Source organism: Scyliorhinus torazame, chromosome 12 (genome assembly GCF_047496885.1).
Source record: "Scyliorhinus torazame isolate Kashiwa2021f chromosome 12, sScyTor2.1, whole genome shotgun sequence".
Lineage (NCBI taxonomy): Eukaryota > Metazoa > Chordata > Chondrichthyes > Carcharhiniformes > Scyliorhinidae > Scyliorhinus > Scyliorhinus torazame.
The window spans coordinates 205,873,350-205,888,902 of NC_092718.1; the positions used below are offsets into that span (position 1 = coordinate 205,873,350).

The 15,553-nt window shown below is 47.3% G+C and overlaps 1 protein-coding gene across 2 annotated transcripts in view; it reads right to left on the reverse strand.

Annotated features, from left to right (window-relative positions):
• The window catches only part of sgsm2 (small G protein signaling modulator 2), a 304,851-nt gene that overhangs the window by 74,220 nt on the left and 215,078 nt on the right, over nt 1–15,553 (reverse strand). For both annotated transcript variants that reach the window (XM_072469759.1, XM_072469760.1), the window contains exon 4: nt 391–553. In XM_072469759.1, coding sequence (XP_072325860.1) covers nt 391–553 — 163 coding nt within the window. The remainder of the gene's footprint in view (nt 1–390; nt 554–15,553) is intronic.

The window sequence follows — 15,553 nt, forward strand, 5'->3', positions numbered from 1 at the left end:
AATGTCCATTCCAAGTGGCACCGTTCTTTGAACGCTGACCTCTCACTGGATCATTTGTAATAGCCACAGATGGTCTTTATTCCCAGCTTAGCAGCAATGTAAATTACTATAACATATCCTTCTCCTCTCTCCCCCTCCTGATACACTCAGGTCCGTTAGTGAAGCTAAATTTCTTTTTCACAAAAATATACTTTATTCATAAACTATCTGAAAAAACATTACAAACATTTCAAAATGGCCAGCACAGGAAGTGCATAAATATTCAAGCTTTCCACACAGACCTAAGCGAAATCGGACTTGAGCAGAATGTCCTTGCTGCAGTCTGTCCTTGAAATTCAACCTGAGGGAGGTCTGGCTCGTGTTCACAGGTAACCTTGATGTCCCACTTACTTGTTATCCACCTGTTGCTGTAATTCTTGAACTTTCTTGCACAGATCCCCCGCTATTTGATAGGTTTTCCCAACTTTTGTAAAAAGTGCGGCAACTTTGTCACTCCGGAGGAAGCCAGCAGCCCGGCGCTTCAGCATGTACAGCAGACAGGCCTCCACAACAGCTAGGACAAGAAGAAAGGGGACATTTCAGTCCGCAGTGTTTTTTTTGCCAATTCGCCACCAGTTACAGAGATCACTTCTCCGAGGAAGTAAAGGGCACTTTAAAAATGTTATTTACAACAAGTTTGAAGTTTTTCCTGAAATTTGCGAGGTTTCCCTTGCGCACAGGCAACCTTGAACCTGGAATGCCGTTATTCAATTTAATGGATAATCTGGACTGTTACTGTTAAGGCCATTGCTTCAAAAATAGACACATCCAGGTCTGTACACTGCTACGGTCTTAGTGTTGTGTATGGATAAGATACTATGTAATATTTTATAGTTATCTTTATTGTCACAAGTAGGCTTACATTAACACTGCAATGAAGTTACTGTGAAAATCCCCTAGGTCCAACATTCCGGCGCCTGTTTGGGTACACAGAGGGAGAATTCAGAATATCCAATTCACCTAACAAGCACATCTTTCGGGATTTGTGGGAGGAAATCGGAGCACCCGGAGGAAATCCACGCAGGCACGGGGAGAATGTGCAGACTCCACACAGACAGTGACCCAAGCCGGGAATCGAACCTGGTACCCTGGAGCTGTGAAGCAACAGTGTTAACCACTGTGCTACCGTGCTGCCCTGTATGTAAAGTACAGTTCTGCTGCTAAGGTGTAGCTGTGATCTACAAACTCGAACTACTATTTTGTAAACACTAAGTGAATGGCTTGATTGCTGTTCAAGTTGTTGCCCCTCACTGGATGAAGGAACAGAAATCCAAAATCTCAGGTTAATGAGAAGCTGGAGATAGTCTGAGTGAGCCTGGAGTAACATGTAGGCCAGACCAGGTTAAGATGGCAGATTTCTTTCCCTAAAGGACATTAGTGAACCAGATGGTCTTTACGACAATCGGCAATGGTCATCATTAGACTTTTCATTCCAGATTTTTGTTTTTTAATTTTAAATTTAGAGTATCCAATTCATTTTTTCCAATTAAGGGGCAATTGTAGCATGGCCAATCCACCTACCCTGCACATCTTTTTGGGTTGTGGGGGCGAAACCCACGCAAAAACGGGGAGAATGTGCAAACTCCACACGGACAGTGACCCAGAGCCAGTGTCGAACCTGGGACCTCAGCGATTCATTCCAGATTTTTATTGAATGCAAATTTCACCATCTGCCGTGGTGGGATTTGAACTTGGGACCCCAGAGCATTACCCTGGGTGTCTGGATTACTAGTCGAGTGAAAATACCATTGCGCCACAGCCTCCCCATTGATTCACGTCAATTTATATTCCCGAGGACAAGCCTGCATTCTTTGTAAAAATCGTGTGACAATGTGAATGTACTTTCCATGTGTGATCGCAGCTATGTGACTTGCACTTGTGAGCGTACAATGTAAACAGACCCTGTATCCCTTTAGACATCCCTTTTGATTAGGGGTCTCTTATGGCATTGCTCACAGTAAGACAAGGAGATGTGAGTTTAGTTTAATTTATTCTTTCATGAGCTGTAGGCATCGCTAACATTTGTTGCCCATCCATGTTTGCTCCTGGACTGAGTGAAGTGTCAATCACATTGCTGTGGGTCTGGAGTCACATATAGGCCAGACCAGCTAAGGATGGCAGATTTCCTTCCCTTAATGGGAACAGTGAACCAGATGGGTTTTGATGACAATTGATGAAAGTTTCATGGTCACCATTACTGTGACTCGGAACACGATTCTCCCGATCGTAGACTGTGTACTTCTGCCAGTGTGAAAACTTGAGTGATTCCCGCCGGCACTAGGACCAAACTCCAGGCGCCATTCAATGGCAAATCGGAGTTCTCGCTGGATCTGAGGCGACTGGGACCTAATCTCTTTAACTGGTCCCATTCTTCGGAGATCGGGGCGACCTTTTTAAAGGGTGCTGCAGCAGTATCCCGATCTCAGGAGCCCGGCACCCTGGAGGTCACTCACCCTGCAAGCTGCCAGCTCCCCGTTCTTCAGGACCTGCACCAATTCACGCCTCCCGGCAGGGTGGCCAGAATATCCCAGGAGGCCGGTGAATCAGGCGTCTTGCCCGTTAATCACATGCGAAAGAGCTCTAGTGCGCTATTTGCGTGTTCCTGCTGGGTATGGGCGGAAACCTCATCGGGTACACCGGAAAGCTGTCTGGGGCCGGCTGGGAGACTCCTAACAGGTTTCATGACCAACATGAAAGCCGTGTTTGGCCCGACGCCCGATTCGCCGGGCCATCGGAATTCCCTCCATGGCGGGCGGCCACAGAGATTCCTGGCCTAACTTTCAATTCCAGAATTTTATTCATTGAATTGAAATTCCAGCTGCCGTGGCTGGATTTGAACCCTTGACGTCAGGGCATTAGCCTGGGTCTCAGGATTACAAGCACAGTGGCATCACCAGCATGCCACCATCTCCCCCAGTTGCATGTCAATACCAGGTAAATGGACTGGTGTGGATCCAAGACACAAACTAATAGGTGACTGGTTGATGTCTTGCGGGATTGCACAAGCTAAGTTGGTAAATACGGGGAGTAGTTTTCAATCATTGGCTAACAGTTTCTTATCTGTACAGTTCAAAATTGGGTTGAGGAGGGATGGGGTTTGGTGTTCATGTTGGTCATCCTATTGGCACTCAAGGTCCATCTAATGGAAGTTCTGGGGTGGAGCTGTGGGAGGTTGCTAAAATATCTAAATTAGGGTCCTACTCCACTTGGAAGAAGTTGCAATTTTCAGGTACAAAGGGCGGAGCATGCGTCAGATTCACTGTAGCCATTTACGCAAAGAGTAGTGAGGCCGTGGAATGCCCTACCTGCTACAGTAGTGAACTCGCTAACATTGAGGGCATTTAAAAGTTTATTGGATAAACATATGGATGATAATGGCATAGTGTAGGTTAGATGGCTTTTGTTTCGGTGCAACATCGTGGGCCGAAGGGCATGTACTGCGCTGTATCGTTCTATGTTCTATATGTTCTATTTGTACCAGGCAATGAACAAGGAGTTGCTATGGGCTTCAGCAAAAATGTTGCAAGCTGCTAATCAACCTTGCTTGACACCATCTGGGAATAGCTCCTTCCTTCCTCGCGTCTGCCTGTTCTCCCATACCTCAGTTAAGAGGACCAAAATGTGGCAGATGGAGTTTGATGTGGATAAGTGTGAGGTCATGCATTTTGGTTGGCAAAATGGGAAGGCAACTTTTTATCTAATTGGGCAGAGACTTCGGGGTGCTCTGACATAAGAGGGATCTGGGGGTTCTCCTTCATGAGTCACAGAAAACTAGCATTGGGTACAGCAGATAATGAAGAAAGCATATGGAATGTTGGCACTTCTAGCTAAAGGAATAGAGTACAAAGGTAAAGAAGTGTTGTTGTAACTATACAAAGCGTTAGTGAGAACGCATCTGGAATATTGTGCACAGTTTTGGTCACCTTATTTGAGGAAAGATGTAGTGGCATTGGAGGCACTTCAGAGGAGGTTCACTCGGTTGATTCCAGAGACGAGGGGACGAGGGGTTTGTCGTATGATGAGAGATTGAACAGTCTAGGCCGAGTTAAAGTAATGAGGGGAGATCAAATGGAGGTATAGAAGATGATAAAAGGTACAGGTCAAGGAGACGTGGAGCGGATGTTTCCTCTTGTGGAGCATTCTAGAACGAGAGGTCATAGACTTAGGATCAGAGGTAGCAAATTTAAAACAGAGATCAGGAGAAACTATTTCTCCCAAAGGTCTGTGAATCTTTGGAATTTGCTACCCCGGGTTGCGGTGGATGCTGGGACAATGAGTAAATTTAAGGAGGAGTTAGACTGATTTTTAATTGGTAACGGGTTGAAAGGGTTATGGAGAACGGGCAGGACGGTGGAGTTAAGGCCAGGATGAGATCAGCCATGATCAAGTGGTGGAGCAGACCTGATGGGGGGAGGTGGTGGCATAGTGGTATTGTCACTGGACTAGCAATCCAGAGACCCAGAGTACTGCTCTGGAGCCCCAGGTTCAAACCCCACCACTGCAGATGGTGAAATTTGAATTCAATATTGAAATCTGGAATTAATAGTCTAGTAATGACCATGAATCCATTGCCGATTGTTGTAAAATCCCATCTGGTACACTAATGTCCTTTAGGGAAGGAAATCTGCCTTCCTTACCTGGTCTGGACTATACATGACTCCAAACCCACAGGGATGGGCAATAAATGCATGCGACGTCGCATGAACAAATAAAATAAAAGGCCTAATTCTACTCCTATATCTTATTATGAACATATGAAGACAGCAAATCAGGAAGTAAAATGCACTGCAGCGTTCACTTTCAAGTAAAATTTTATAGAGGGCAAAAATAAATGATTGAGACATATGCCTGGGATTAAGGTGTACGTTGACATGTCAAACAGTCTTTTAAAAAATTATAAACTTCTTAAGAAGCTTGATATTCCACATAGTTACACAGACATTCCAGTAGTTTTTCAGGGCCACTGAGAATATTTGGCAGAAATTGAGCAGAAATTACAAACTTGGTACATCACTGAAAAACAAATGACACTTCATTCAACAGGGTGAAACGTTTTTAGGGTTTGTCAAAGGGCAAGTTCTCATCAATTCCCAAGAGGGAATGTTAGAATCACTAACAGTAATGTCTGGATTTCTGGCTTTAACTGCGCTTGTGTGAAGTCCAAAATGTAGTCACTTTCAGGAGAGCAAAGATGGTGATGCTGATAGTATTACTATCATCACTAATGAAAAATCCAGCCCATTATGAATTTTAACTCATGGGGCACACAATCTGTAGGGATATGATGCCGACTGAGCACCCCTACACTTTCTGATTCCAGTTTTGGTGAAAAAATAATCTTTCATTTGTAAGGATCTTCCTCATGCTTCCCTTTTTTCCTCTTTACTTATTTTTGCGATTATCATTTTTGATCCACGGATGCTTAATGGACATGTATCTTTAAGTCAAGTAGCAGAGAGACGGAGGAATTCAAGAAGTTGCAACATAGTGTATGGTGCTGCTAGATTTCGAACAGGAGAAGTCAGACCTTGTGGCACCCGGTTCGATTGGCTGGCTAGTGGCCAGCAAATTGGCCAAAAGGCTGCATTCTGCCCAGTAACGGATGGTGATTGGATCCTGCCTGAGTGAGATGATTTCCCCAGAGTTAAGAAAAGCAGAGTTGAGACGTGGACACACAGGGAAAAAGACCTTCTCTCTCTCCCTCACGTTTTCTCCAGAACTGCTGTGGGCTGCTGTGCTCCTGTAACTGCAGAGACCTGAATGAGTCTACAGTGCAAACCATTACAGACTGGAAAGCAGAAATCTCGACCTGAAAGCCTGATTTGAAAAACAGTGTGCTAGAAACAACCATCTGAAACAAAGACTCTTATATTTTACTTTTACTTGTTATTTTCACTCCTGTTTTCCCTCTGTGTTTGTTTGTCTTGTGTGTGTGTATATATATCTATATAGATAGATATATGTATATAGAGGGTGGGGAAGTGGGAGGGTTAGGAATTAGATAATAGTTAACCAGTTATATTGTCTGCATATTTCATTATAGCTATTTTAAACAAAAAGTAATTGTGTTTAAATGTACAAACATGGGGAGAAATTCTCCGGTATCGGCGCGATGTCCGCCGACCGGCGCCCAAAACGGCGCAAATCAGTCGGGCAACGCGCCGCCCCAAAGGTGCGGAATCCTCCGTATCTTGGGGGACGAGCCCCAACCTTAAGGGCTAGGCCCGCGCCGGACTAATTTCCGCCCCGCCAGCTGGCGGAAAAGGCCTTTGGTGCCCTGCCAGCTGGTGCGGAAATTACATCTCCGGGCGGCGCATGCGCGGGAGCGTTAGCGGTCGCTCACGGAATCCCCGCGCATGCGCTGTGGAGTAAGTCTCTTCCGCCTCCGCCATGGTGGAGACCGTGGCGAAGGCGGAAGGAAAAGAGTGCCCCCACGGCACAGGCCCGTCCGTGGTTCGGTGGGCCCCGATCGCGGGCCAGGCCACCGTGGGGGCACCCCCTGGGGCCAGATCGCCCTGCGCCCCCCCCCCCCCCCAGGACCCCGCCCGCGCCGCCTTGTCCCGCCGGTAAGGTAGGTGGTTTAATCTACGCCGGCGGGACAGGCATTCTAGCAGCGGGACGTCGGCCCATCCGGGCTGGAGAATCGCGGGGGGGGGGGGGGGGGCCCGCCAACCGGTGCGATTCCCGCCCCCGCCGAATATCCGGTGCCGGAGAATTCGGCAACCGGCGGGGGCGGGATTCACGCCAGCCCCCGGCGATTCTCCGACCTGGCGGGGGGTCAGAGAATCTCACCCCTGGTGACTGTAATTATTGGGCAGCCAAGGGCCAAAGGTAATTTTCTAAGAATTATTTGTTAATTCACTTGTCTTGTGACTCCGGGTCAAGGGGGGCTGGAATTGACCGTGCCCTAGTCCAAGCTGTCATAACACACTGGTGGCCACTGCTTAGGCTGCAACTGCCACAGTGAAAACAGGAAGAACCTGCAAACTGTCTGTGCGGAGTCTGCACGTTCTCCCCGTGTCTGCGTGGGATTTCCTCCGGGTTCTCCGGTTTCCTCCCACAGTCCAAAGATGTGCAGGTTAGGTGGATTAGCCATGATCAACGCACGGGTTTATGGGGAGTGGGCAGGGGAGTGGGCCCAGGTAGCGTTCTCTTTCAGGAAGGGGCAGCACGGTAGCATTGTGGATAGCACAAATGCTTCACAGCTCCAGGGTCCCAGGTTCGATTCCGGCTTGGGTCACTGTCTGTGCGGAGTCTGCACATCCTCCCCGTGTGTGCGTGGGTTTCCTCCGGGTGCTCCGGTTTCCTCCCACAGTCCAAAGATGTGCGGGTTAGGAGGATTGGCCATGCTAAATTGCCCATAGTGTCCAAAATTGCCCTTAGTGTTGGGTGGGGTTACTGTGTTGTGGGGATAGGGTGGAGGTGTGGACCTTGGGTGGGGTGCTCTTTCCAAGAGCCGGTGCAGACTCGATGGGCCGAATGGCCTCCTTCTGCACTGTAAATTCTATGATTCTATAAGGTCGGTGCAGAATCGATGGGCCGAATGGCCCCCTTCTGTATTGTGGGGTTTCTATGGAATCCTGACTTGCAGAAATCTAACCGGTGTCCCTCATTGCTGACCAATTCCTTTGAGGGTACTTAAAGTACGAGTGATATATGTATATAAAATGAGGGCCCAAAGCCTGTTTTGTACAACTGCCTGAAAAAATACCCAATCGGGTGTCTTTGGACTGGACAATGGTCCTCAACAGGACTCCATCGTGTCTCCGCTCTTCCCATCAAACCAGTACAGAGCCAATTTCTGGTTTTCCTTTCATTTTATTTTTCTTGCGTAGCACAATGGAAGATGCATCTTCATTGAAAAAAAAAGCTTGCACGCATATCCAAGGCAAGGCTAATACTCGTATCCCTAATAAACTCGTCCTTTCCCGTGAAAAGAACGCAGGAAGGAACTCTGCAGTACATACAATTAGGATCACGCTCTGCTATTCTGCTCACTTATCAACGTGCCACTGAGCATCATTAAGAAATGTGGGTTGTAGAAAACACTCTGCAATTATCTTAATGATATTGCATTTGAAACATTGCCAAGCCTCCTCCCTGCGCTTCTCACACTCCAGAATGATCCTGTATTGAAAAAAACATTTAGAATTATTGTTTGTTGTTTGGAATATCAAAGGAGTGATTGAGAAATGCTCAACACTTCCTGGAAACCAAGATCATCGTGTTGTATTATTTCGGAGCAGTTGTTCTCATTGAGTTCCATCTGGAAAGATAATTTGATTTAATATTAAAAGGACTCTTGTAATTGACTCATAATTAACTCTGGATGCACAGAATATCGATCTAGCTTTTTGTGTGCAATAATTTACATGAACAGCAATGTTCCATTACCTCTAATACTTGACAGTATAATCTCCGAGGTTTGAAGTTGTAGGCACTTACTGGTTAATGCTGCCAATATTATTTCAATGCATGTTTGAAACATCTCTCTGTTCGATCATTATGGGTAAAGCTGGTTGAGAAAACTCGGCACACAATTCATAATGATTATTTTTGGGAATTTCATCAGGCAACCATTAAGAGTGTACTGGTGGTCTCCCAAGCTGGTTTCAAACAGAGGTCAATTTTATTTTTATTGTTTCGCAGGATGAGGGGATCGTTGGCTGGGCCAGCATTTATTGCCCATCCGCAATTGCTCGAGAAGGTGGGAGTGAACCGTCTTCTTTTTTAAAAAAAATATTTTTTTATTAAGGTTTTTTAACAACACAATTTTTCCCCTTACAAACAGTAACCCCCCCACCCCGCCCCGTAACAAAATAACGCAAAATCTCCCTGAGCAAGATATATACATGGCAAGATGGTATATTTACATAGCTTTATACACTGGCTCTTGGCCGCACGTACCGTTTCCCCCCACCCTCCATGCTATCTCCCGCTCGTCCATCCCCTCAAACAATCTCTCGTTGCCCCCCCCCCCCCCCCCTGCTGCTGATCGACCTTCTTCTAACGCTCCGCGAGATATTCTAGGAACGGTTGCCACCGCCTGTAGAACCCTTGTGCAGACCCTCTCAAAGCAAACTTAATTCTCTCCAATTTTATGAACCCCGCCATGTCGTTAATCCAGTCCTCCAGGCTAGGGGGCTTCACCTCCTTCCACAATAGCAAGACCCTTCGCCGGGCTACTAGGGACGCAAAGGCCAGAATTCCGGCCTCTTTCGCCTCCTGCACTCCCGGCTCATCCACTGCTCCAAATATTGCTAGTCCCCAGCTTGGCTTGACCCGGTCTTTATCCACCTGGGATATTACTCCTGCCACACCTCTCCAGAACCCCTCCAATGCCAGACATGACCAAAACATATGGACATGGTTCGCCGGGCTCCCTGATCATCTTTCACATCTACCCTCTACCCCAAAGAATCTACTCAGCCTCGCCCTCGTCAAATGCGCTCTGTGAACCACCTTAAATTGTATCAGACTGAGCCTGGCACACGAGGAGGAGGTATTAACCCTGCCCAGGGCATCCGCCCATAGCCCTTCCTCAATCTCCTCCCCCAGCTCCTCCTCCCATTTACCTTTCAATTCTTCTACTAGCGCTTCCCCCTCTTCTTTCATCTCTTGGTATATTTCCGACACCTTGCCCTCCCCGACCCATGCCCCCGAGATCACCCTATCTTGAACTTCTTGTGCCGGGAGCAACGGAAATTCCCTCACCTGTCGCCTCGTGAACCGTCTTCTTGAACCACTGCTGGCAATGTGGTGTAGGCGCACCCACAGCACGGTCAGGAAGGGTGTTCCAGGATTTTGACCCAGCGACATTGAAGGAACAGTGGTATATTTCCAAGTTAGGATAGTGTGTGGTTTGGAGGGGAACTTGCAGGTGATGGTATTCTCGTGCATTGGTAAAGGTCACAGATTTAGAAGATGCTGTTGATGGGGCCTTGGTGAGTTGCTGCAGTGAATCTTGTAGATGGTACACGCTGCTGCCATTGCTCGTCGGTGGTGGAGGGGGGGAATGTTTATGGTGGTGGATGGGGTGCCAATCAAGCGGGCGAATTTATCCTCGATGGTGCCGAGCGTCTTGAGTGTTGTTGCAGCTGTACTCCTCCAGGCAAGTGGAGAGTATTCCATTACACTCCAGACTTCTGCCTTGTAGATGGTTGACAGTCTTTGGGGAGGGGGGGGTGGGGGGGGAGTGTCAGGTGGTGCCACAGAATTCCCAGCCTCTGACCTGCTCTTGTAGTCACTGTATTTATATGGCTGGTCCAGTTCAGTTCCTGGTCAGTGGTAACCCCCAGGATGTTGATAGTGGGGGATTCAGTGGTGACAATGTCATTGAATGTGATGGGGAAATGGTTAAATTCCCTCTTATTGAAGATGGTGATTGAGTGGCACTTTTGAGGCATGAAGTTACTTGCCACTTATCAGCCAAACCTGAATATTGTCCAGGTCTTGCTGCATTTGGACATGGACTGCGTCAGTATCTAAGGAGTTGGGAAAGGTGTTGAACTTTGTGCAATCATCGGCGAACATCCCCACTTCTGACATTCTGATGGAGGGAAGGTCATTGATGAAGCAGCTGAAGATGGTTGGGCCTAGGACACTCCACCTCAGGTTTCACCCTACTGTCTCCCCACACATTGTTGAGCCTCCATGGGGGCAGGAAATGACCCCTGATTGGCCACTGAAGTCGCTCAATTAGCCTCCCGGCAGGCAGCCAATTGGCCAGCTTTCCTGCTGCTCCCTCCCTCGGGGAGGTCTTACTTGGCCTGGAGGGTGTGCAACCAAGGGTATGGTGGAAAAGTGGTGATGATACAGCAACTCAGCCATGATCTTACTGTATGGCAAAGCCAGCTCAAGGGGTTGGGAGGCCGAATCCTGCCTTATTTCTTATATTCTGCAAAGCCAATGTTGGTACCAGGGCCCATTTCCAATACATTGCTTATTAGCAGACAACAGGAAATCAGCCAATGTCTGTTTCTTAAGTTGTAGAAAGTAATCATAGGGCCAGAATATGCAAGTGAAAATGAGGGGAAATGATTTTGCCATTGTGTGACGCGCTGTGGCAGAACTACTTCTTATCACATGCATTGTCTCTTTTCAGTTATGGCCATTAAGTTGGGGCTCGAGAGCTGGAGTGTACTTGTCCCCACTTTAGACATCACTAGCCTTGAGCAGGTCACAGCGTCGATTGAGTCTCACAGCAAACTTGTACTTCATGCCGATGTTGTTATTCAAGCTCAGCGCCGCCAAAAGCATCTTTATCACACACCGATCTGCAGTTGTGTTAGTGCAGCGGGACCCCCTGCAAAGGGCCCAAAGGCCAGGGTGCCAGTGGGAGGCGTGGTGTTGGGCACACGCACAACACCTTTCCCAAACGTTTTGCCAGCCTTCGTGCCCCCCAGCCCGTCGCCAAGGGCAGGTAAAATTCCGACAAGTTCTTGTGCAGCGCCCTTCTCGAAGCCGCTTCTGCTCATCCTTAATCTCCCCCTCATCTTAAAATCTCCAGCCAAACCAAAACCCAAACCTGGCATCACCTAACCAGCAGTTCTTGATTCAGCAAATCCCAGGTGTTCTTCCCAACCTGGGTGCCCCACACTTACGGACTTTAGGGTTTTTTTCCGATTTGAAAGAAGATACGAAATGGAGGTGAGGAAGGTGTGGCCCTTCTTCAAATCCAATCCAGGTGCCATCTCCTGGAGAGCCAGACTTTGAGAAGCTGAGATAATCACACATTTAATATTAAAAAGAGTCGAATTACAGGACCAAATTAATTCCTCCATCAAGTGTTCCCTGTGTCGTGCAGTGAAGATGACAGATTGCATCAGAGGAGTAATGTGGGAGTTAAAGTGCTGCTGCAAAGACTGATGCCATTTAAATAGAAAATGAACAGCGGGAAGACAAAGAGGTAGCATCAATACAGCTTATGTAGATGGATCTCAATACGTGCTTGAAATCCACCGTCTGGCAAGTTCCTAATTTTGTCCGTCTTTGGACAAAGCATCTGCAGGGTGTACAGGCCCTTTCATAACAGGGAGGGAGGGTATCAGTGGGTTAGTCACCTACGTTCTAGCCATCTCTTATCAATGCTCTCCTTTTCTTTTTTAAATTCTATTTCCCGTCCTTCTCCTTTTTTACTCGCTGCTTGGTTTTCTCTTAATGTATTCATTTCCTCCAATTGTCTTCACTTCTAATTTCTTACACCTCTACTTTATTTTTAATGGTTTATTTGGAACAGGATCAAAAAGAAAGAGAGCACAAATGTTACGATGCTAGTTGATGTTGCTATTGGACGGTCAGGTCCCAGTATGGAACCCTAGCTCATTAGGTTGTAACTTCTATTTTTCGTTTAGTGACGTGGATGAACAGTCACAGGATTGCCGATTAACTTTCAACAAAAAGAATACAATATTTTTAAACATGAAAAAATTGACTATAATACAAATATTCTTGCACTCCACCTGTCTCTTCACAGATGTCCACAGATTTTGATGGATGACACAAGTTACAAAATATATCTTATCCTATAATGTTCTTGGTAAGCATACAGTGCATGGAAACCAACAGGACAACTGTGGTCAGATGCACCACACTCTGAAGCCAAATGGCAGATACCACCCAATACAGCTATTGTGGATTAATGGTTAAATCCCCTTCCCCAAGGTGCTCATCATGTTATGAGTCAACTGGCCTCACTGGAATTCTGACTTCTGCATGAGTGTTTCCAAACTCCACCCTTTAAGAACATACTTTGAAATCTTCTTCCACTCAATGTGTTCTCTCAGGTGACCTCACCAAGGATCAACTTCCAGGAGTTCAATCTCTCCTTTTCGTATTCCGCTGTCCTAGATTGCCACGTGCATTCAAGCTCTCTCAGGTGCCCAACGCAATCTCTCAGGTGCCCAACCATGTCAACAAAACACCACTGCTTCACAGACTTCATTAAGGTATCACCAACCTTACTTTACTTCAGATATCTGGCTTCTCACTAACCAACTTCTCCAGGTCTGCATCTTTCAGCTCTGTCTTTAACTGGGAGTCTCTCTTGTCCCTTTCATTAACTTCAGTGAACAGTGCCTTGTTCAGATTCCAGTTCTTTGTCCCTTTGACTTCAGTCTTCCTAGGACTTCTCTTTCATTCCCTGGTGTCTAGAACATTCTATTTGTTAGCTTCTGGGACTTGCCCTCTGCTCCGTCCTCCATTATCCTGCTTCTCTGCTGGCGGTTTCTGTGAGAGCTGTTTTCTGCTCAGGTACCTAGTTCCAAATGAACCGCAAGTACTTATACTTTAGGGTGGGCCCCCTAGTTGCTCAGCAACAGCCTAGTCTTTCTTTAAACCCAGTTTATTTTCACATCATAGACCCTGTAATTACAGTGCAGGCACAATTTGAAATGAAACCGAGATGCAGGCACATTTGTTTAACATGAGCTTACTAAAGTTTCAACACTATTTCAGCACAGAATTACAGAAACACAAATTAAGCTTATGCTATATATTATTCCTAATACCGGTTTCCTGACATCTCCCCTTTGAAAGAAAGAAAGCTTCACATTCGCGGCCCACTTCGTACAAGTAAACTTTTCATCTTATTTCACAACCAATTACAAAGTTCGCACCAAAACAAAGTCAATGAATGTAACAATATCAACAGAATTTGTACATCATAGTATTATCACAATTCAAGTCTTGTTTCTCTTTCTTCTGGTTTCCAGTTTATAACTCAGTAAAGAATGTTTCATTTAAGTCCACGGCCGCGATCTACCCAAATGGGAAGAGAGTCTCATCGTGCACGCAATTAGCCGGGTGTTTCCCGGTGCTCGGAGCGGCGAGAAACACCACGCTGTTGAACGGCCATTCGGGTAGCTCGGGGGCCTGAGTGGGGAATGCGCGACCGAGGCCGCACTTAGCCCTGTTTTCTGCACTGCTCCGCTCGCCAAAGCTCCTCAGTGCAGAGAGGAATCAATGGTGTCCCGATCTCTCGCCTCCCCCCCGCCGCAACTCGCGAACCCCACCCCTGAGGCCTCAACTCACCCATAAGGTGTCCTCAGCCCCTTCGCCACCAGCGCAAGGCCTGATCCCTGCTGCATGAGATGTTTCAGCGTGGCAGCATGGCATCTTGGCAGTGCCAGCCTGGCACCCTGGCAGTGCCTCTAACAGCTGGCAGTGGCACATAGGCATCTGGGCAGTGCCAGCCTGGCACCCTGGCAGTGCAACTAACAGCTGGCAGTGGCACATAGACATCTGGGCAGTGCCAGGCCTGCATAGCCAGGGTGGCCAGGTGGCACCAGTAGTGCCAGGGTGCCACTCTGCCAAGAGGGCAAGACCTGGGGGCCTCCGATCCCCTGGGAGACCCCCTCCGAATGCCGCTCTGTCTCGTCCCCGTTTGTGGAGACCAGAATTGAACAGCGCTAACCTTTTAAAAAAAAATTAGAGTACCCAATTCATTTTTTCCAATTAAGGGGCAATTTAGCGTGGCCAATCCACCTAACCTGCACATCGTTTTGGGTTGTGGGGGCGAAACCCACGCAAACACGGGGAGAATGTGCAAACTCCACACGGACAGTGCCCAGAGCCGGGATCGAACCTGTGGCCTCGGCGCCGTGAGACTGCAGTGCTAACCACTGCGCCACCATGCTATCCGAACAGTGCTAACCTGAGGCCTCCAAGGTGAGGGGGCTAGATCCCACAGCTTGGTTAGATCTTGGGAATGCATATTATAGTGAGACTAGCTGTCTCACTCAAATATGCAGATATGCCAGAATGTGACATCTCGCGAGATTGCGCTAGATCTCCCCACTGGGTTCTTGACTGGAAATAGGTTCTTCCTCATGTTCTTTTGGTGTCTTTCTTTTAACTGCCAGCATTTTAAGCTGATATTCTCTGTCTTTCTCCTTTTCTCTTTCTTCCTTTGCTAAAACCCTTTCCTGTCTTTTTCTTCCATTTCAAATTTCTTCATTTCTATTTCTCTTCAAAATGTGCTTTCCTTTTTTTCCCCCTTTTCCTCTTTTTTTCCCCTCCATTTCAAGTATTTTTCATTTGCAACTGTAGTGGGTCCTGTGCTCAGCTTCATTTGTGCACCCCCCCCCCCCTCCACACAAGCAGGATCCCCCCACCCCCCCCCAGATCCACCCCCTCCACAACCCTCACATGGGCCCCCCTCCCCACCCCCACACAAAGGGAGCCAATGGCCAAAGACAAGAAAATACACAAATTGATCAGTACTTCAGTCAATGCAATGCTCCTTAATTCTGCAAACCTGATTGAGAGCTAATCAACGTGGACAGGATTTCGGAAGTTAATAATAATCTTTTATTGACACAAGTATGAAGTTACTGTGAAAAGCCCCTAGTCACCACATTCCGGCGCCTGTTTGGGGAGGCTGGTACAGGAATTGAACCCACTCTGCTGGCCTTGTTCTGCATCACAAACCAGCTGTCTACCAACTGAGCTAGATTTTAATTGTTTCAAATGCTTCTCAAAGGCCTGATGTCAGAGAGCAAAAAGACCTGAAATG